General features: G+C 39.0%; 1 protein-coding gene and 1 long non-coding RNA gene across 4 annotated transcripts; one reads left to right on the top strand and one right to left on the bottom strand.

Moving 5' to 3' along the window:
- Positions 1–369: 369 nt before the first annotated feature.
- LOC129431361 (uncharacterized) lies at positions 370–11,917 on the top strand. 3 transcript variants are annotated; one of them, XR_008639786.2, is made up of 4 exons: positions 375–896; positions 2,823–2,925; positions 5,426–6,248; positions 11,494–11,917. It is a non-coding gene; the product is annotated as an uncharacterized lncRNA (long non-coding RNA). The 3 variants fall into 3 exon arrangements; XR_012372949.1 differs by having other exon boundaries at positions 370–896; positions 2,823–6,248; XR_012372950.1 differs by lacking the exon at positions 375–896 and adding an exon at positions 1,694–2,246 and having other exon boundaries at positions 2,823–6,248.
- On the bottom strand, positions 5,828–17,182 carry tmdd1 (transmembrane and death domain 1). The gene is made up of 5 exons (XM_055189211.2): positions 17,090–17,182; positions 15,196–15,375; positions 14,677–14,793; positions 10,801–10,959; positions 5,828–6,261 (listed from the first exon to the last, which is right to left on the bottom strand). Exons 1-5 carry the CDS (start codon positions 17,148–17,150, stop codon positions 5,993–5,995), a joined length of 786 nt encoding a protein of 261 aa, XP_055045186.2. The 5' UTR covers positions 17,151–17,182; the 3' UTR covers positions 5,828–5,992.
- Between the last annotated feature and the right edge of the window lie 3,324 nt (positions 17,183–20,506).

The following is a 20,506-nucleotide window of genomic DNA, read 5'->3' as shown; positions in this document are numbered from 1 at the left end:
TGTTTTTCTTTAGTGTATGCTCATGTGTTCCTTCCATTAACATATCTTACAAGAGCACACATATGCATATCACTGCCATATGGCATACACCTTATTCTGCCAATCGCAGCTTCGTTTGATTACTGTATATCTTTAAAAAAAACATCCATTGTCTTTGCACGAGGAAGGCAACAGAAGAGACTGTTGTAAAACATGTCTTGCAGTTGCTCACAAAGAACCTTTTTCACATGCATGTGCTTTAAAAGATTATTGCTAGAATAATGTTTATGTGAAAATAAATGCATTTTCAGCATTTAATGTAGCAGCTCTCTGGCATACTCCAACTAGTTTGGTTGCATAGACTTGTATACTGTGCATATGGCATATTATTTTCTAGACAATAAATGCATCTCTTCGCATTATTTGTATCAAAAGTTTAAGGTTTGACCCTTGCATAATAAAGGTTTGAAAGAATATTATTACATTCTTAGCTGTAGTGTCTCGTTTTGACCACTGGATGGCACTGTGTCCCTGTCAGTTCAAGCTGGGTGCCTTGAACAGCTGTTGAAAACTTTTAGAAAGCCTCTTCTTGTTTAACGAAAGGAATCCTACACACTTCAACATTTAGGGTAACTTTCGACACTATAAAAGTTTGTTTATTAAATGAGCCACAGATGTGATCTCTACAGCGTCTGATCCGCGCGTATGACGGTTTATAGACAGAGACAGCTTGAGTGCATGTGCGCGTCCCAGAGAGAAGTCAAAGATGCACATGCACGAGACAGAAGGCAGAATCATCCACATGACATAAAGCATCCTCTGGAGAATCAATCCGTATGGAGCATTTTGGAGTACAGGCAGGGTTTTAAAAACGGTCTAAATGGTGGGGGAAGGGCGCATTGATGCACTTATTTTTGGTAAATATTTTAAAATCTCAGCATATTTATTTCGTATCTGCCTTATTGTGTGAGTTTTGTCGAATATATATTACAGTATAGATTTTTTGTTATCTGTGTTTTTGTGTATGTTTTTTTATTATTGTATCTTTTTGAGTCTGTTTTTGTCGAAAATATATTTAATGTTGGGGAATGCGCCGATAACTGTCGCTTAAAGTTGATGACGTAAAAGCAGTCGCCGACGCTGGGCCTGACGGGGCCGTTTCTCAATCCGAACGCCGCTGCCTCTGGAGGTCGCATTTCCAGGCTGCATACGTCATCAAGACTGTCTTATTTTAGAGCATTAACAATTAAAAAGATGACTTATTATAATTGAATCGTAAATCGTTGTAACATGCATATGATTTGCGAATGAAATGCTCAATTCACTTAAATAAACCAGCTTGATGACGGATGCAGCCTGCATATGCGACCTCCGGAGGCTGCAGCCTTCGGATTGAGCAACGGCCAGGAAGTTCAATCACCAACCGGTTAAAATGCTGTAGTTTACAGTGTATAATAACTCTTATTAACATTACAAATACTCATTACTTAATACTTAAAACGTATTTATTATTTATGCATATTTATGTGTACATACAGCATCAGTTCATACGCTGGCTTTACTCTTCGCGAGGAGGTAACGTGAACGTTAAGCTAGATGAACTAACGTTAGTCATTTTCTTCGGTAACTTTATCTATTTATTGTAGATATTGCGGATGAGAGTCGTTTTTTAATGAGATCAGCCTGCGATTAATTAGACGACCAAAAACATACTCCGTATTTAATTGACGTTAACGCCAATAAGGACTTGAGGGACAGAAATGCAGTTTGTTAAATGTCAGATGTGAGTCGTTGAGCTCACGCAAAGTTGACAGAAGACTCCGTAATTTAAATTGTCAAAGTAAATATGTTGCCTGCTCCGACTAAAGTCTGCGCTATTCATTTTCTTGGCTCCATTGGACAGCATTGCACTGTCACTGAGGAAATATTGTCTGCAACATGTGACACAGTGCCTACAATCTGTGTGAATGAATAAATGGATGTTGTCCTGTGTCTGTCTTCCATCTGTTTTATGTGTTTGTTTGTTTGAAGGAGAAAGAAAGAGAGAGAGAAAGACAATTGGTTTGTGACATTATATGCATATTTATGTTTGTGTGTGAGGGACAAGAAAGTGTCAACGTATCCACGTTTCATCTTGACAGAGCCATCTGGGGTTCTCTGGGAAGGTTTTCTCTTCATTCTGCTATTTTTCAGATGCGTGTCATGGCATTTTAAAACTATCTGAAGATTATTACGGATCAGAGAGAAAAATGAAGATATTGTCTAAAGTAAGACATGAAATTTACATGAATTATCCCACAGGTATCTCTACAACAGACATGTTATAAGGACCGAAGGGATGTTCAGGCAGGAAGCATTCTTGCGTTAAAAACAGATAGACGGAGCGCAACCAAGTTGAACAGCAGGCATGTTAGGCGCATTAGTTTCCATACACCGTTGCTAATGTGCACACTCAAGATGCCTATCCTGCACCCAGTTTCATATGATTGGTCCATGGTTTTAAAATTGACATTGGCTGTATTTTGTGTTAGGTTGAAAAATGCAACTTGACAGCATTTTAAAAACACTTTTCTACCTCAGTGTGTGTTAATGCTTATCTTGAGCTACACTTACATTTATTTAGCAAACGCTTTTATCCAAGTGACTTATACATTAAAGGGTTTGCTTGCTTTTTTAGAAGTTTTACAGTATATTTTATGATATTTATTTGGATGTCTTATGCAATTTTTGAGCTAAAATACTTCGTAAATTGACTTTATAATTGGCAAGAACACACACTTTGTGTATGCTCTTTAAGATTTGTTAAATTTACCCTGTTTCTTCTCTCTACACTTTTTTCTAAGGGTGTCCTGGTGACCGTCAATGACTGTGCATCACACCTGAAAATGAAGTGAGAACATCTTGTCAGGGATGGAGTCTTTTTCCCATTCGGCAACAATCACTCGGGTCTGTCTATAAATACCTGGCTCATATAGGCTATTTGCAACTAACTTTACAAGGGCCTACATTCTGTTATGCACACGAGGCCCATAGCTGTCAGGAATGATGTCTGTAAAATCCAGTTTAAGTCTCATAATCTAATTTTGAGATTTGGAGCATCAAAGTTTGGTTTCAATCTTGACCTTACTCAATATTAAATATATCAAGGTTATATTTTCACAGAATGTTATTTACATTATGAAGGATGATTTATAAAGAAAACAGTAAATTACAAAAGAATGACTTTAGATGGATTTTGGTCAAATTTAATGTTTTACTCATCTCATTTTAGTAAGAGCTACTAAATTTCTTTTTTTTTATAGGGTTGGTTTACTATTTTTAAAGTAAAATGATAGGATTTCAAATGGTGCATTCACACCAGCTGCGGTAGAGGCAGCAAAAACGCACTATTCACACGGAGTTGGACTAGGGTGGCCATTCGTGCCAGTTCCGCCGGACACGTCCCGAGCATGTTTTCGGGTTCGTTCTCCGGAAGTCGCGCGCATACGTCATCGAGGTTCTCACATTTCAGTTAAAATAGATTAGAAAATTAAGATTTATTTCTTTTAAGACATACAATCATTGTAGTTTCATTCTTACCTTGAAATGTAACGGTTGCTTTTCTGAAATTAAACCCGAAATATTAAACCTTGATGACGTATGCGGTCGACCAACGCGACTTCCGGAGAACGAACCCGAAAACATGTTCGAGACGTGTCCGGCGGAACTGGCACGAATGGCCACCCTAAGTTGGACGCTTGCACATTTGAGTTTACTCACTTCATTCGCTCGGAAATTCTAGTCATTTGAGACATTTACGCGGAAATTCACGTCATGGGAGGGGCTTCTGCGACTCTGCTGAGACTCTGCTCGCTTCCTGTAATCACATCACTACTACAGCAAGGTCCTAATTGGTTAACGTGGTGAGGTAATCCGCCGAAGTTCAGATTTTTCAACTCGCACATTTACGCGGCAACGCTCAATGCCACGCCGCGGGATGCCTAATTGCTTCTTTGCATTGATTTAACATGTAAATCACTCGCGCTTGCCGCCTCTACCCGTCTGGTGTGAACCCTACATAACAGTTTGAGGTGAGTAGATGGTGACAGAATTGTCATGTTTGAGCGACAAATAAGTAAAAAATCATAAGATGTTTTTCCATTACCCTTCAATAGTGCAAACTAAATTGAAAATGTGCCCAATGAAAACACGTAATTTCGTGAAACTCCTGTATATCGCAAAAAGGTTTTGCGATTGCGAATAAGGTGGTTTTTCAGGCAATTTGAAAAAGGAACATATCGCTAAACAGCAATGAAAACACTTTTAACCTGACATGCGTAAAAGTCACATGATCATTCTTTAAAGGGGACATATCACGAAAATCTGACTTTTTCTATGTTAAGGTGCTATAATTGGGTCCCCAGTGCTTCTATCAACCTAGAAAATGTGAAAAAGGTCAACCCAGTAACTCAGTTTTGGTAAACCATTCTCTGCAAGCATGTGAAAAACAGGTGATTGAAATGTGGCTCCCCTTGTGATGTCAGAAGAGGATAATACCACCCCTTAATCTGCACTATCCAACCACGGCACTGCTATTTAGTGCAGCGATCAGCTCATGTGCATTTGAAAGGACACGCAAATAACAGCACATTTTTGCTCACACCTACAAAGTGGCAATTTTAACATGTTATAGTAAATTATCTATATGGTATTTTGCAGTGCCGTATGAAGTGGAAATTTAAATGACTTATCACGAGAGAAAAAAATTAGGTTTCAGTTGCATAGCATCGGGTAATGCCATCATTTCGTAATATTTTTTATCGACATTTAGAAAATATCACCAAAGTTTTGCGCAAATCTTAAATGCAAACCAGGCTGTAGTTAGAGTATAGACTTTAACAGAAAGCTCTGTTTTGGTTTGGTCTGTTCAAGTAACATAATAATGTTGAATCTTTGACAGCGACTAGCAGGTCTGCATGTAAATTTTGTATGTGGTTTCCTGGCCGGCTGTTTTGAAAATACAACTCCCCCCTCTATTGCACTATAATTTGTTTAGATGTTGATTTATGAACTAATTGCCGTTAATTGCTGCTTAGAACCACTTTTAATCCATGATGTCTGAATCCAGGAGCACATTAGTCAGGATTTGTATAATGAAGTAATTAGTTCAATTATATAAGAAGTAAAAGAAAATAGAAGGAGGGAAGGTGATGGGGGGGTCTGTTTTCAGAAAACGAGAAACACTTTACGATGAAGAGGGGATAAAGATAAGAAAGCGAAAGAAAGAGCTGATGTCAGTGTAAGAGATACTTTGTGTATGATCATTCACTTGAACTCATTTCCTGGTGCATTGAACATCTTGGTAAAACAGTAAATGGGTTCTTTCTGTACCCCATTTTGAGCCTGCTGAGGGTCTCTCCTGTGTGTTTTTATGCCATACCCACCCAGTCTATCTTGTCTCTCTCAGGTTGTATTGTCTGCAGGCATTGTCATTGTTATTAGCCTTGTGGATTGCTTTAGGCTCAGGGGAGAGGGAGCCAGTCTGGATAATTAGTTTTTCCTCGATGCCAGACGACCACACCACCGCTGTCGCATTCTGGAAACAGGAAGTGCCTGTATTGTCAAGGCAACAGCAATCGGGCTTCTAGAGGGGCTGCATTCCAGCACAGCTTCCCTGCAAACCATCAAAATAGTGACAGGACAATGGCTTCGGTCTCGATGGAGGTAACAGATTGTTGTCATTATGTTCTGTCATGCGCTTTATTGCAGAAATATCTTTATGAGAGGCATTGGGAGCTGTCGGACCTGAAGGTGTTGGCACGGCGTGCCGTCTCGCTAATTTTCGATGTAGTTTAAATAGCACACAAGATAAGATAACAGCCAATAGAACTGCTTTATTGGAAGTACCTTGGGTCATCATCGGCCATCAAATGCAGATCTGTTTAATATTGAATTGCGTACTAATGAACATGGCTAGATAATTGTCCTGAACATCCATTAGTATGGGAGTCTTTCACTTTCACCCTATGTGTCTTCAGGGCACTGTTTTCGAAGGAGCTCTCCCTGATGATGTCACAACGCCAAGTAGAGGATGATGATGGGCAGTTTTGTAATTAGTTGTGTTGCCATGGGATACATATATGGTAATAAGCAGGATGGACACACTCACGAGCAGCGCCCCAGCAAATCCAAGGACGAGGCCGTAAAGCAGAGGCCACGCTATGTCAAATAGTCGACGCTGAGAAGGTGGCACAGGCTGCCTCTTTACCACTAAATCCACATCTTCCCAGGTAAACCCTCTTGCTGTCAATGGGACAGTGACAAAAAGAGTTAGAATGATTGAATTTAAAACATTTTATTTGGACAGTGCTCAGCTTTTTTGAAGGTGTGCTGTATTTGCAATTTATTTTATTTGTATAATGTTGTTTTTTACAGAAATGTTTACAAAAACACAGTTAAAGCAACTTTTTTAAAACCAATTCTCCCAACCCAGTACTTGATTATGCTGCTAGTGGTTTAACTAATTTAAGTGGGAAGATAACGGCTGGTAACTTCTCTTCCGAGGCGCGCAAATTCAAAATAAGTGTCAAGTGTGTGGCTCATCATGTCAAAATATATGTTCGGTGCGTCATGTGCACCTAAGTGCATTATATGTCATGTCAAAATACATGCCTGCTGCACATGCATCGAAAAAGACACTAACTTAACACTAAACTCTAATTACACATGAGATTAAAGGCAGGGTATCTGATTTGATCCTGAAACATTTTTAGTTATGCTGGTTGAAAGTCTCCTTACATCCTGATAGCAATTAGGGATGCACCGAAATTTCGGTCGCCGAAAATTTCGGCCGAAAATGGCATTATCGGTTTCGGGCCGAAATAAAAAATCCAGCCGAAAATGTAAACTGAAAATGAATGTCAACCGCGCCCCTCCCATCTGTGCGCTAGCGCTTTGGTTTCACTCACGGTGATCAGTCGTCTCCCACCCCTCCCCTTCGTGCTCAATAGTGCTACAACGCCGCGTCGACGGCATCGATTACGTCGACTACGCGACGCGTCACGCTGTTTACATTAATCTCGCGTAATGGCGGCTTCTGCTCCTGGCAGTGTTATCCATACATTTATTTGTTTGTGTGCGCCACAAAATCAACAATGGTCGCAACATTTACATTTTTATTTTCATTTAAAACGGCTTCATTTATTGTTGTGAGCGCTCGGTGGTGCCTCTCTTGTGCACGCTCTCTCTCTGTGCGTGAAGCCCCTAGACAGCGCCTCCCATACATGACACTAAGTAAAATAATTAAAAGTTGGATGTGTTTTCCATGCGGATTCCTCTGTGTACTTGCATTTTCACGTAAACGTCAGATGTTACTGACAGAGAAGACGACTGATTCGAGTTTATCATGAAAGGTTAGCTGTGTTTTCCCACACACACTGGTTCTCTATGTGCTTGTGCGCGAGCTCTCTCCCTCCTATGCCCGCGCATGCCTTCTGTAGTAACTCTGTGTAATGGCAATTTTGTAATTTGCGCCGAATTGTCTGCAATGTCTCGTTTATAAATCAAGATTTTAGTAACTTAGTAGTTAAAGTAACAGCTGGTTGGATTAAACACAAGGTTATTGGGTCATGCTTAGTCACTATTTTAATAGTCTTTGGGGTGGTTTCCTGGACAGAGATTAGCTTAAGCCAGAACTAGACCTTATTTAATTAGGAAATATAATTAGTTTAAACAAACATGCCTTACTTAAAACATTACTTGTGTGCATTTTGGGGACAAACTAAAGGCACTGATGTATTTAAAGATATGTCAGTGCAAGATGTTTTCAGTTTGGACAGCTCTTATATTTATTTTAGTCTAGGACTAGTCTAATCCCTGTCTGGGAAAACACCACTATATGTCTGACAACAGAACAGATAATATGTAAAAATAGCATTCAGTTGTGTTAAAATGCTAATTTCAGACCTTATTAATGTACAACTTTGTTCTTTTTTATAAATGTTTGCAATTTCTTTATTGTTTATTAGATTTTTCCCACCTTTTTGCTGATCGGAAAAATAATCTGATCTGTGCCTCAAAAACTGTAATGTGATCCGAACTGTGAGTTTTTTTATTCGTCACACACCCCAAGTAAAGTTAGTACACAGTGATAGCCATAAATGCAATTGTACTAATAATTGGCATAATAATTTATTTCGGTGTTTCGGTTTCGGTTTTTCAGCCTTGGTTTCCTTTTTTCGGTTTTCGGTTTCGGCCAAGAATTTTCATTTCGGTGCATCCCTAATAGCAATCACTATGTTAAGTTGTCTAAATGTATTTTTTATAAATATATGTCATCTGTGAAAGGGGTAGGACCAAAACATGTTCAACAAATCTCAGACCGAACGCAATAATTGGACACATGCCATTTTTGCTCCTCTTCTGTGAACGTTCACGCAGACATCATACGTCATCAGCGCGATTTGTGCACTCACATCCCATATGTAAACAGAGGCAAACAAACTTTCCTGCTGAATTGACAACCTGCACAGGAGCCACAAAACGAAAGACATCTTTTGAGACAAACAGCAAAAACCGTCTGGATCAGCAAATGGCAAAAAACCAATTAACATCGCTAACTTTACTGCTTTTCCACAAAGGGTCTGAGGGGGTTTGCAGTGTTTCTTTTAATAAGGTAGGTACGCGGTATGATTTTATTCAGATAGTCTATTTTGAAGAAACATTATGTTGCTTATGCAGTTTGTGTAACCTTACGAATTAGCATAACAATATTTACGTTTTGAAAATTACAAGCAAACTATTAAGTCTAATGCTGCGTTCACACCAGCCGCAGTAGAGGCGTCAAGCGCGAGTGATTTCAATGTTAAGTCAATGTGAAGACGCGTTGACGTGCGTCTGGAGGTCTCGCGGCTCGAATGAGGCATTTAGCGCGGTGCTGTGCGGTGCGTGTCTAGTTTGCTCGAATTGAGCGTCTGGCGCGGTGCGCGCGAATGGTGCTTTTTGTGTATTTTGCGTTTCACGCGAATTTGCATCTGACGCCCGAGTTGAAAAATTTAAACTTTGGCGGATTTTTGCGCCGTGTTAACCAATCAGGACCCTGCTTGCTGCTGTGGCGGCAGCCCTGCCCGCAGTCACTCATTCAACATGAAGGAACGCTTGATATTGTCCGTGAGCAGTCACCCGGAGCTATACGGCACAGTTCTTATTTCTATAGAGAAGGGAATGAAAAAGGACCTCACTTGGAAGAGTGTCAGTGAAGACATTGGGCAACCTGGTAAGTTGTAAATACACATTTCACTTTTGAGTCACGTGACATTTATCGACCTGCGGCATTCCCGCCATTTTTTACCCCTATAGTAAGGTTACCAAATACAAACCGGTAACTCTCTCGAATGCAAAATCAACATTAGCCATCCTACAAACAGACAACCGCATAGCACTTGCCCCTCCCACAAGAAGCGGATTTTGCCTCTGACGGGCGTCAAATGCTTGCTTTTTCCAAGCGTCTACTTCGCTCTAGATGCGCGAATGCATTCAAAATGTTCAAGCGGCAAACTAGACGCAGTAGACACGATTTTGACACCTCAAACGCGGCTGGTGTGAACCCACGGTAATGCTACTGAAAACGTTGCTGTATCTAATTCCGATTTAAAATATGTTGTTAATGTTATTCTCTTTGTACTGCAAAGTTTGAATGTTGAATGAAACATGAATGGGCTTCTGGTCTGTGTGTATTCATGTATTTTGGAGGAGGCGTGGCTTTGGGTAGAGAATGGAGGGTGGGATCGTGATTTCATTGCTAGTAGGCTAAACTTAGCATTTTTCAAAATCAAATACCCTGCCATTAAGCGCGTATCTGGCAAACGTGAATTTCTCTTTTATCATAAACCCCTTTGAAGCATCTGCAGCAGGCACAAATTTTGACATTACTCATGATGCACATAGGTTTACATGATGCGCCAAACACATATTTTGACATGACGAGCTTTGCACCGTGCACCCTCAAAAAAGAAGTTACCGGCTGCCAGTGGATGGGAATGTCTGACTATAATAAATAAAGAAATGAGTATATTGGTTAACATCAGCTTGAGAATTTCAAATGGGAGAAATGTGACCCTGTCTGTGAAATCCAAACTAAAGTCTCATAATCTAATTCTGAGATAATGAGCATAAAATTAATTTCAATCATTTATTTCACTATGATTTCAGTCTTTGACATGACCTTACTTAGTCAATATTAAAGATATCAAGATTATATTTCACTGAATATTCTTTACATTATGTAGAAATGAGCAAATCACAAAAAATGACTGGCTGAGTTTTCACAGGCAGGGTCACAAATAGTTGTCTGTAGGCAACTGTAATATTTGTAACCCTGGACCACAAACCAGTCTTTTTTTTATTTACATTTGAATAAAATGCTTTCCATTGTATGGTTTGTAGGATAAGACAATTTTGGCCGATATACAACTATTTGAAAATCTGGAATCTAGGGGTAAAAAAAATTCAAATCTTGTGAAAATCACCTTTAAAGTTGTCCAAATGAAGTCCTTAGCAACACATATTACTAATGATAAATACATTTTTGATATATTTATGGTAGGAAATGTACAAAATATCTTTGCCTAATATCATAATGATTTTTGGCATATTGCTACAAATGCTATACCTGTGCTATGACTGTTTTCTTGGTCCAGGGTCACATTTTTATATATATATATATATATTTTTATAAAACTATTTAATGGTGCAACTAGAATGTCACCTAAATAATACTGAAATAGTACTGAGAAAATAATCGAGGTCTTTATGTTTCTACCCTTACTTCCTGAGGTTCCTCACCCTGTTTTGGAGAGTACGGCAGCTCTTCTTCATGGTCATCATTATCCTCCAAATCTGATTGGTGTGTTTCTTGTTCCATTTTATTAACGAGATTGTGGTACCCATCTACGTATCTTTGCATGGCAAGAATTTTATCCTGGTTGATGTTTTTACCCACCTCTGCAACATGAAAAGCACATGTAAAGCATACATTAGTTCCAGTATGGTTGTGTTTAGTCCAGATGTGGGTTTATTGCTTTGTTAAAATCGTTGTTGAAACTGCCGGCAACTTTGCCTGCTGTTTGCGGCGATCATTTCATATTCATACAACACCACACGCAGTGAACATTAACAAATCAAACACACAATAATGGCCTCTATGAACACCTTGAAATGAGTCTGCCAGACCCAATAAATTTACAGAGCATAATAAGGCGAGAACAGCTGAAGGAGATGTGCGTGCTGGAGCATAAGAATGCTGTTTATTCAAGGTGCTGTTGCTGAGTGGCTGCTCCTCATCATAGCCCATTTACAGGCCTGCAATTAAAGCTCTCGTAATTGCGGCAATGTGCGTTTCAGCTTCTGTGTTTGCCTAAGAACTTCTTTTATTTTATGCAGCGCGTCGCTATGACTGAAGGATGTTTTTGGGCTGTCGAGCCTGTCATTTTTTCCTCTCTGTTTATCCATTTCTATCTCTCTCTCTTCTTTTAACAGAGATGATGAAAGGAACAGATGGCAGGCAGCGAATCTGGTGTCAGCTCCAGCGAGCCTGCTGTCAGATCATTTGCACCTCCTCGTATCCGATGCCATTCGACTGCAGAGCCGCCCGCAAACCGGACCGCAATCGCTGCCAGGGGAGTGACAGGGTGCAAAACACGTCCCATCACAAATGTATAAAAATAACATAATGCTCTGCTGAACTACATCTTTAGGATGGCAGTGTAAGATGGATTGCTCTGAATTAGCTTGATGCTCCTTGCTTCAGTGGTGTGCAAAAACAACAGAAAAGATGATGAAAAGCTTCATCGCTTTCATCCAGGAAACTTTCTTTTAGTTTCTGACAATTTTATTTGTCGACTAATGGAGATGTTATTTGAGAGTTGATGTACTTTGGGAGGTGGTATGTTGGTGTGGTTTTGCTAGGATGTTTACACAGTTCAACCACACATATTTAAAGTCATCATGAAACGGAAGTAGAGATTGTCTACATATTACGACAAGTAAGTGGCTTCTGAAATGAAAAAAAAAAAAACGTTGGGCAGGATTTGAATTTGTCTACAGTGTTCGAATTGAGGGGGGGCTGGGGTGGTCCCGGACCTTCTATAAGCATTGAGGGACCCCCTATAAAGCACAGAAATATAAATTAAGGCAGAGATCTTCAACCTTTTTAGGCCAAGGACCCCTTAATAGATAGAGAGGAGGACCAAGGACCCCCAGTACATGTATCAAATTAAAACTGGATTCACATTTTTTATTATGATGGTTATGTTATAAATACATAAAATGATATGTATTTGTATAGATAGACACATAACAATTACATTTTAAATTAATACATTTGAGGGAACCTTCATTTTAGTAAATTTTATATTATTATTGGAACTTTTGTTTCAATCAAGTTTGTATAATTTCTGTTATTATCATATTCATGCATTTTGTTTAATACCTAATTTAATTTTTCCCAAAAAAATTATTTTGATTTCAAATAATATTTGGAGGACCCCCAGTATAGATAGACACATAACATTTACATTTTAAATTAAAGGCGGAGTCCACGATGTTTGAAAGCCAATGTTGATATTTAAGATCACCTAAACAAACACGCCCCTATCCCAATAGAATCTGGACCTTCTGTTGATAGACCCGCCCCACATATACGCAACCTGGCAAGGATGTCGGTTAGTAGACACGCTCCTTACTGCTGATTGGCTATAAGTGTGTTTTGGTAGTCGGCCCGTCTCCTTTTCCAAAGCGTTTTTCAAACATCGTGGACTCCGCCTTTAATACATTTTAGGGAACCTTTATTTTAGTACATTTTATATTATTATTGGAACCTTTGTTTCAATCAAGTTTGTATAATTTCTGTTATTATCATATTCATGCATTTTTGTTTAATACCTAATTTAATTTTTCCAAAAAAATTCTCTTGATTTCAAATAATATTTGGAGGACCCCCAGTAATACCACCACGCACCCCCAAGGGCCCTGGACCCCATGCTGAAGACCCATGAATTAAGGGGTTCCCTGGTTTTTATTAAAATTAAAATACTACATGAATTTAAAATTCTTGTGCTGTGCTGCCACAAAGCGATACTGTCCATTATTTGTCCTAATTTAGCAAAAAATGGTTAGGCTTTGAGTTAAGGGGTAATTTGGGGTTTATTTGATTAAAATGTTGACCCAGGACCAACAACCCTACTGAAATAACCAACAACCCATCCAGCAGGGACCAGCATAAGCTGGTAGCTGGGTTTGGCTGGTTTGAGGTGGCAGTAGCTGGTCTAAGCTCGTCCACCCAGCCTGGCAAAGCTGGTCAAGATAGTGGTTCCGCTGGTCTTCCAGCTAGACCAGCTTAAAAAGTGACCAAAAACACAGCTAGACCAGCTAGAACCAGGCTGGGAGACCAGCTAGAAACAGCTCACCAGCTTATGCTGGGCTTTTGGATTTTTCAGTAAGTGAGAAATTTTAAAGGGATAGTCTACTCATTTTCAATATTAAAATATGTTATTACCTTAACTTAGAATTGTTGATACATCCCTCTATCATCTGTGTGCGTGCACGTAAGCGCTGGAGCGCGCTGCGACGCTTCGATAGCATTTAGCTTAGCCCCATTCATTCAATGGTACCATTTAGAGATAAAGTTAGAAGTGACCAAACACATCAACGTTTTTCCTATTTGGGACGAGTGGTTGTGCGAGCAAGTTTGGTGGTACGGAATGGAGCGTAGCGCTTTTCTAAGCGAATTTAAAAGTGGAACTATGTTTTATGGCGTAAAAGCACTTGTGGGAGTACTTCGATTTGGCGCAGAAACACTCTCCCATTATGAGAGTGAGAAGGGGAGCGGACATTTCAGGCGAGTTGAAGTACTCCCAAAAGTGCTATTACGCCATAAAATATAGTTCCTCTTTTAAATCCGCTTGGAAAAGCGCTGTGTTTTGTTTTGTACCACCAGACTTGCTCGTATAACTACTCGTCTTAAATAGGAAAAACGTTGATGTGTTTGGTCACTTCTAACCTTATCTCTAAATGGTACCATTGAATGAATGGGGCTAAGCTAAATGCCATCGAAGCGCCGCAGCGCGCTCCAGCGCTTACGTGCACGCACACAGATGATAGAGGGATGTATCAACAATTCTTAGTTAAGGTAATAACATATTTTAATTTTAAAAATGAGTAGACTATTACTTTAATCCTGAATCACATCATACTTTGTGAAATCACGGTGACCCTATAATTGGGGGGGGGGGGTAGCTTGGCGACCCCTTATAATCTTTAACATATTTGAACAATGAAATTTGTCCATTAAGAACTTATTGGATCATTGGAAGTTGGGTTATGTTGCTAATTGCTGCAATTTTTTCCCAGGCCCCGCCCTTACGCCATTCCTCGTGACCGGAAATAAAGAGAGATCGTTACGAGGAAGGGAGGAGATTAGCATTTTTGATTAAAGATTACGAGAGCACATGAATTAAAAAAATAATACTGAAGTTTCATGATAACTTTATGAAGTAAATCAGAGAGGTGTGTTTTTATGATGCTCAAATACAAAAGTTATTGGCAAACATGGAATAAGTGAGGAAATGATTTGTGCCTGTCAGTATCTCTAAATTTGAATTTAATGTGATTGCAGCTTTTAGGTACAACCCACTTAGTGCATTGCGTATGTGTTCAGCTGACCTATGGCAATGTCCGTCCTGCCAATCTGTTGCAGTGCACGAGACAGCCTGTCGTAGTAAATCTGCCTGCCATGAGTCTGCAGCCAGTCCTTGAGTGCCGAGCGACAGGGCTCCTGGTCTGCCAATAACAAACACATACAATGGCAGACATGGTCCAGACAGACAGCAAAAGCAGACAGTAAAAAAATAAATCAGCTCTTGAATTGTTCAGGCAATTAAACAATTGAATCATGTCTGACTGCCTCAATAGATTTCATTACTGATGAAGGGGGATTACATCAACAGAATTAGTTTGGTTGAGATGTCTGTTGAGTGGACCTCTCAACCCTACATGAGTAGACTGATAAGTAGTGAGAAACAAACACATTTGGCTGCACAAAAGCTCTTCATTGCGTACACAGTGAGTCACGTGTGGCACAGACGTTGCGACTACTACTGGACTTCATCAAGTCCAATTATGAATTTATTAAAATTGGCTTAAGTCTTCAAAAGCACTTCTGTTCTCTTTAAGTTTACTTACTTGTATTTCTCCGTCTTCGTGTTTCCAGTTGTAGCTGGTTTCTTTCTGGTGAAAGTCGGTCCAGGCGTTGGAAGACATTCTCCTCGACATGGGACAGGACAGAAATGAGCTCCTCACACTCACGCTCTGTCAGAAGCCCCACCAAACGCTCCAGCTGGTGAGGTCCAATGTCCTCTGCCACTGTGGCATAAGAAGAAATATCAGGCATGTACCACACAGAACACAGAGCCATGAGGTTGGTTTCTAGAAAACACTCCAGGAACCATAAAGCAATGCACTAAACATACATGTCCGTTTGATGTTGACTTGAGGTGTAGTTATTGTAATTTTAGATAACATAATTTTAAAACCACCAAATTATTGCATGCACATTTGGTACAAAGCATGATTATTTATTTAGATTTCAGATTGAGCACGTTTGTCATTAATAATATGCTGCGGTCTGTCTGCTGATCTGATACTGTAATGCAGTGGTTCTCAAACTGGGGTCCGGGGCCCCCAGGGGGGCCGCGAGATGGTGCCAGGGGGGCCCCAGTTTTAAGACATTTTATAAAATACATTAATATCATAATATCATAAATTCTGTGAAATTAAACCTAAAAAAAATAAGGCAGCTCTACTTTGTATAATTTATTTATAATAAATTAATGTATTTATTAATGTTTTATTTAATTAAAATGTGAAGTTTTAGAACTGTTTTTGTCATAAATTTTCTTAGTGGGGGCCACGAAGGAATGCACCGTAAAGGGGGCCGCACGCTGAAAAAGTTTGAGAACCACTGCTGTAATGAAGATGAATGTATAATAACTGATTAAAAAGCAAAATGTACAACTTTCAGTAAATAACTATGTACAGGCTTAGGACGTTTGTGTTGTAATGTACAGGGTAACTTCAGATCTAAAAACGAAGACTAGTAAAGTGATGTTTTATCATTAAAATCTGATAACGTCCATTGATTTAATAGAACGTTTGGGTATACCAACATGGCGGCGCGGTGGCTTCACAGTTGTGACGTCATGCGCAATCCAGTCATTTATATAGATCAGTGGCTGTTTCCAATCGGACCGTCAAAGAAGCGACACACACTCCTCCCAGAAATCCTGTATAATTCATCCAATCAGATGACGACTTCGACTTTGTTTCTAGTTAAGTGTGCCGTATGCATCAGATGTTCAGCCAGCTGTCCGTGGGCGTCTGAGGCTGAGACTATGTAACTAGCTGTTATGCGTTTTGTCGGGAGACACACAAGAACCAATGAAATTTGAAGTTAACCACATGCCATGATATTTGAGGTTGGAGCTTAGATCTGTTTGTTTACATTTCAACTTAATGAGGGTTGTACAGTATATGTTTTTTGGAGCTTCACCACTATAGATCGCATACAGTACAAGTTATTTTTTCTTTTCAATTTAGCTTGATTTCTTTCCAATCGTGTTATTTCCGTAAATGTAAACATTTTCGTGTCTTCTTATAGTTTTTGTAAGCAATAACAACACTCCTCTCAATTCCTCTGCCTCTGTAGCACTTGCAGAAATACAGTACACAGGTTGCCTTGTATACTGTACATAAACAAACAAGCACAGTCATGTCTTAAAGGTACGTGTACTTTTATCAGACTTGACAGTCTTTATGGCAGCCGTGATGAGTGCAGCTGATATCTATTGAGGAATGTATAGAGCAGCTGTAGATAGCATTGGAGGAAAGCGATCTAATCAATTTACGGAGGGGTGTGATAGGAAAGAAATATTTCCCGCCCTCCATCACTGTCACCTTCAGTGAATAAACCGACCTTTCATGTCAATACTACACCGCATGTAAATCACTCACTTTCTTCCAGATGGACCAGCCATGTGTATTTTAGTTATTTGTGAACACTTTAACCATCACCACTAACCTGTGTCTTCAGCGAGACCTTTGCTGAAGAGAAAGATGACGCATAGGACCAGAGGCAGCATCGTAACTGAATTCCTGTTTTTGTATATTTTCAAATCCAGGCTCATGAGTCAAAGCAAGTGGAACTTGAAACTAAACATGCATCTGTTTTCTAGACAAATGTTTCTGTTTGGTCAGGTTCTGCTTGAGGCTATGATCATCATGGCTTTAAATAGTCAAGGTGCTTGGCAAGGACGCCTTCACTTTCTCCTTATCCTTTTTTATTTTTCTTTCCTTTTTGAGATTTTGAGTTAATACCTAGGGGCAACCTTCAAATCTCTCTAACAAAGCCAATACGGAAGTGATTTAAACTGCAATTCATCGACTGGCCGCTAGAGGCAGGCTCCAAAAGGGAGTCAATTCAGATAGACCTCCATGTTAAAATGGCCAACTTTAGAGTAGAAAATAATATGTTTACAGCCTGGTACAAAAAGTGATTTTGGTTTATATAGCTAATTTTGCCCTTCATGACAACTGTTTTTTGTAATTATATTAAGCCTTAAAGTTCTGCATAATTAAGGGCATGGCCACTTGAGTAATGGGTGAACTGCCACTACTGTCACTAGAATCTAGCTAGGCGGGCGTGGTTTCAGCAACCAGCCACCTTAGCTTTACCCATGCCCCGCCTCTTTACTCATCTTCGGTTATCTGCGCGTGATGTGCTGTGATAAAGCTATTAGCTGTATTAAAATACACAATGTGACATTAAGAAGATGGAAGTGAAACAGATCTGAAGTGCCAATATTGACGTCAGAAAGGTCCCGTACACACTGCATATTAATTCGGTTGTCACTTCACCTTTTAATGCTTAACCCTGTTCTGTACACACACAGTTCAGTAATTTACGGGACTCACAACCGCATTCTAGAACCGAATTAACTCCCGCAAAATGCAGGTAGTGACAACCGAATTTACAAAAACTCTGCACAGTGTGTACATAACCGAACTGAACAACTAGTAGTTAATCAAGTGTTTAAACATTCATCATAAACAGGACAGGTCTCTCTTCTGAAAAAATAAATGCTTAGAAGAGGAAAAGTCTTTTGTATGCGCGGTTCAGAAAATGACAGAGGCACAAGGGTTTGCTGACCAGTGTTGCCAGATCTTGCACTAAAAAAAACAGCGAACAAGAAAATAATAAACCGAAATAAATCTAAATGCTTTACCTCAAAGATCAAAATTTTGGGACTGGCACCCTCACACTTTATTAACACCAAAAACTTGATCGCTTCATGAGCCAAAAGCCATAAACGGTTAAGCGCCAAAACGGTATTTACGTACAAAGAAGCCGAGGACCTGGCAACACTGCAAGACTGCGCGCTGTGAAGCAGCCTCACAAAAGAAGCGTACAATACACAACGCCAAGACGGTTTATTGCAAAACACAATGCTGTAGGTCAAATCTGTGAGTGATAAGCACGCAAGACGGCAGATCGTTGCTATGGTTATTTCTGTTTCAATCATCACATTTTCGGGAGTGAGTCTTGTTCCGTACAGTTATGAAGGGGATTCACTCCCGCATTTAAATGCAGTTGTCACTCCCGAAAGTTTGCAGTGTGTACGAGACCATAGTCTCACAAAATTTTGTGAAAAACACAGCAGTATGTTTTTAATATGACCTTGAATATTCATTTAAAGTGGATCAAAACCTTTCATAAAAGTTGTCTAAATTTTTTAAACAATAACCATTTTTGTCTTAGGACTACTTTGATGAACTTGTTTGATTCACTACAAATGTTGACTAGTGCAGGGGTCTTCAAACTGGGGTCCAGTGAGGGACCCCAGGGGACCTCCAGGAGGTTTTAGGGTTCCCCAGAGAAAAAAGCTAAATAAAATGTGTGAAATTTATTGCTTCATACATTTCAAAATCAGTTATATTTGCTTTGTATAGTTTTAGCGTGTTTCCCTTTTTACAGTCCCCTTTATCTCATGCATTGGGGTTTGTAAGGCAGTAATCCTTGCTAAGCTGCTCTGAAATTAGTTCTTGCAGTACATTTATTTTAAATGAAAATGTATCTCTTCATATTTATACATCCAATTATAGTGTAGCCATTTATATCATTGTTATACATAAAATATTATAATTTCTATAACATGTTTTGGTAGGGTTGGTGGGGGTCCCTCACAAAAGGTTCATCATATTTAGGAGTCCTTGGCATCATAAAGTTTAAAAAACCCTGTACAAGTGTATTTGAGTTTGAACTGTTGAATTTGCTTATGCCTGACAAAAGTATTGAATTAAGTAGCCTTGAGATTTTCACAGTAGTCTATTAAATATAATTAAATACACTTTTAATAAACCAAGCGTTTATCTTTCTGTCTTAAAATCCTATTTTAATTTTTGGCATTGCGCAAACCTTGTTTGTTATTGTTTGTATATTGCTGCTATGGTTTCTTGGTGTTTTTTTTATTGACGTTTAATAATAACAGGCTGAGAAATCTGGTGAAGGCGTTGATAGCCTGAAAGGTTCTTGGCGTAAATTTGCTTGCACCATGTACAGTATCTCAAAGTGTGCAGTTCTGAGTATGATGTGTTTACTAGATATCTGTAATTGTTTGGGACGCACATCTGCCTGTTAACTTTAAGCTTTTATTAGCTTTTTAAAAAATGTAGGTCAGTTGTGTTTTCATATCTCAGATCTGTATGCATTTAAAATCCTCCTTCATTTAATGGTTAGGTTGTAACTATTTAACTGTGCCATCTGGCAAGCTAAAAACAAGGAATACTAAACAAAGCCAAATTACAGAGAATTAAATGAAGTGTTTGCGCTTAAAAATTTTGGAATCGCATCAAGGCATTTTAAATTGCTATACATGGTTTTCATGGATGCAAAATTGTGCGTTTTCATGGATGCAAAAACATTGGGATGTGTACCGTTCAAAATGATTTCAGAGGTCAAATACAAACAATAATGTTGTAGTGTTTAGAAATAAATGATTTTTTTTTGTCAACTATCAAATAGGATCTAAAAAAGGGCCTTTAGCTGAACCTAAACTTATTTTATAAGTAGATCTAAAGCTTGTATATAGTTGAGTATGTGTGAGATTTATGCGTTTTCCATTGTTATTGAGGGTTTTTAAAATGTATTGATCATGTCTAAACATGATTTAACAATAAAAAAAATAACAGGGGTGTTTTTTGGTACTTGAGAGGCTACAGGTGTAACCTTAGGGCAAAACTTTGTAGCTTTGCATGTATTTTTCATTTTTTTGAGGCGCAACCGAACATGCCTATCCAGAGAGAGAACCAAATACAAAAAAGCTATTTTTTTCAAGTTTTATTATTTTGAGTTTCTCTGCATTCACACAAATGTTGATGAACTTCAATGCTCTTTTGCAAAGGCTGGCTTTTTCTTGCATTATTTCAAGCGAAGTTCACC

This window comes from Misgurnus anguillicaudatus, chromosome 13 (assembly GCF_027580225.2).
Source record: "Misgurnus anguillicaudatus chromosome 13, ASM2758022v2, whole genome shotgun sequence".
Lineage (NCBI taxonomy): Eukaryota > Metazoa > Chordata > Actinopteri > Cypriniformes > Cobitidae > Misgurnus > Misgurnus anguillicaudatus.
The sequence above is the reverse complement of the archived record's forward strand: the minus strand, read 5'-3'. Positions and strand labels throughout refer to the sequence as shown.